The sequence below is a fragment of the Neoarius graeffei genome, chromosome 17 (assembly GCF_027579695.1).
Source record: "Neoarius graeffei isolate fNeoGra1 chromosome 17, fNeoGra1.pri, whole genome shotgun sequence".
NCBI lineage: Eukaryota > Metazoa > Chordata > Actinopteri > Siluriformes > Ariidae > Neoarius > Neoarius graeffei.
This window is the reverse complement of record NC_083585.1, coordinates 49,370,142-49,372,299: the sequence shown is the minus strand read 5'-3', so window position 1 is coordinate 49,372,299 and position 2,158 is coordinate 49,370,142. Positions and strand designations below refer to the sequence as shown.

Sequence of the window (2,158 nt, the reverse complement as noted above, 5' to 3'; positions counted from 1 at the left end):
AGTGGTTTTAAGGTTATGGCTGATCAGTGTATACACACACACACACACACACACACAGAAAGCCACAGAAAACCATAAAAGCTCTGATCAAGTAGTGGCTCAGCTGCTTTCATATATTCATCCATCAGTGCTAACCACTACACCACCATACTGCCACTGGTGTGTGTGTGTGTGTGTGTGTGTGTGTGTGTATACACGTACGTAGTACATTGTTTTTTATTTAATGTTATTTATTCAAAGGCACTTCATGTCTTAAAGTAATGATGGATGCCATTTCTCTTTACTTAGTTTACCGGTTCTTGACATAATATGGATTATTACAGTTGTGGAGTAGGGCTATTTACTGTATTTTTATTATTTACTATTTATTGTTTGATCACAAACCCGTTAAGAAGACAAGAAATTCCACTAATTAACTTTTGATGAGGCACACCTGTTAACTGAAAAGCATTCCAGGTGACAACCTCATGAAGCTGGTTAGAATAATGCCAATAGTGTGCAAAGCATCATCAAGGTAAATGGTGGCTACTTTGAAGAATATAAAATATGAAATATATTTTGTTTTGTTTTTAACGCTTTTTTGTATATGTTTTTTATGTCTTTAAATGTTTTTGTTTCCTGTATGTCTGGGTGAAATAATTACTCATATTAATTACTGTACACAACAAAAATAGATCTTTTAAATTATCTATGAAACCAGAACAAACATTGTTTAAAAGGGAAAAATCTTTTGCTGAAAAAGCTTTATAATATTAGTTCTGATTTCTTTGGTTTTAAGGCCATAGATTATTGGATTCAGTGTTGGAGGGAAAATGAGTGTGGTCACTGCTATAAATCTTCTGGAACTTGAAGATAGGTCTTTTAATCTGTAGGAAATTATTGTAAACAGTCCCAAACACTCTAAGATGAGGAAGACTATTAAATGGGTGGCACATGTCTGCAGAGCTTTGCTTCTTGTGTCAGATTGCTTGTTCTTAAAACACGCCACAAGAATCTGAAGATAAGTAAATAATATAAGTCCAACTCCAATTATTTGAGTTATGGCTGTGATAAGGAGGCCATAGATATTGTTGAGAGTTGTATCTGCACATACCAGCTGTAAAAGAGAAGGGTTGTCACAATATGAGTGAGTCATTTGAGACCTGCATCGAGGAAAACGCAGAAGAAGGTAAAAAAGAATAGCTATTAAAATAAAATTAACAATCCATACAAGAGAGATTACTTTCACAATGTGGCCATAGGTCATGATTGTGTTATACCTTAGAGGTACACATATGGCCATGTACCTGTCATATGCCATGGCACTCAAAATCAACACTGCACCCACTCCATATATATGTATAAAGAAAGCTTGTGTAACACAAGTTGAAAATTCCATGGTTCTGGTGTCCCAGATGAGTTCCTTGATTATTTGTGGGAATAGGGCAGTGGATCCCACAAGGTCATTGATGGGTAGGTTTAACAGCAGTAAATACATTGGCTGGTGGAGGCTCTTATTCAAAATGATGGTGATCAACAGGACAAGGTTGCAGAAAAGAATAATCATATAGCTTAGTATAGCAAAGAGGAAGGCAGGAAGACTGGCCTCAGGAGGTAATTCTAAGCCTTGAAGTGACAAAACTGATGATATGTTGTAAAGATTCCCAAGGGGAGCCATAGCCACGGGTTTCTCTCTTCTGTAAATACAATGAAAAAAAAAACAGTGAGAATATAATGTGCCAATATAAATTTGTAACTTGAATGTACTGTAGTAAATTTCCACTCTTTCAACATATTTCAATAACTGAAGCTTTCATTGTGACTTTGTTTATTATTATTATTATTATTATTATTATTATTATTATTAATCTAGCATACAAACACTTATACATTTAAAATGCTTACTTCTTTTTTTGTCCTTTCTCAGTTTGTATATCTTACATATTAACATAAAAAATAAAATAAATTTGCAACTTGAATGTACTATTGTAAGTTTACACTCTTTCAACAAATTTAAATAACTGAAGCTTTGATTGTGGCTTTGTTTATTATTATTATTATTATTATTATTATTATTATTATTATTATTATTAATCAGAAGAAGTAGTACATATATAGTATACAAATACTTATATATTTAAAATGCTTACTTCTTTTTGTTGGTCCTTTCACGATTTGT

At 32.8% G+C, this 2,158-nt stretch overlaps 1 protein-coding gene across 1 annotated transcript; it reads right to left on the bottom strand.

Moving 5' to 3' along the window:
• Window positions 1-712: 712 nt before the first annotated feature.
• Window positions 713-1,657, bottom strand: LOC132901201 (olfactory receptor 52B2-like). The gene has a single exon (XM_060943539.1). It carries the CDS (start codon window positions 1,655-1,657, stop codon window positions 713-715), a length of 945 nt encoding a protein of 314 aa, XP_060799522.1.
• Window positions 1,658-2,158: the final 501 nt, after the last annotated feature.

Coding starts and splice junctions, on each gene's coding strand:
- LOC132901201 (XM_060943539.1), bottom strand. CDS start 1,657: ATGGCTCCCCTTGGGAATCTTTACAACATATCATCAGTTTTGTCACTT.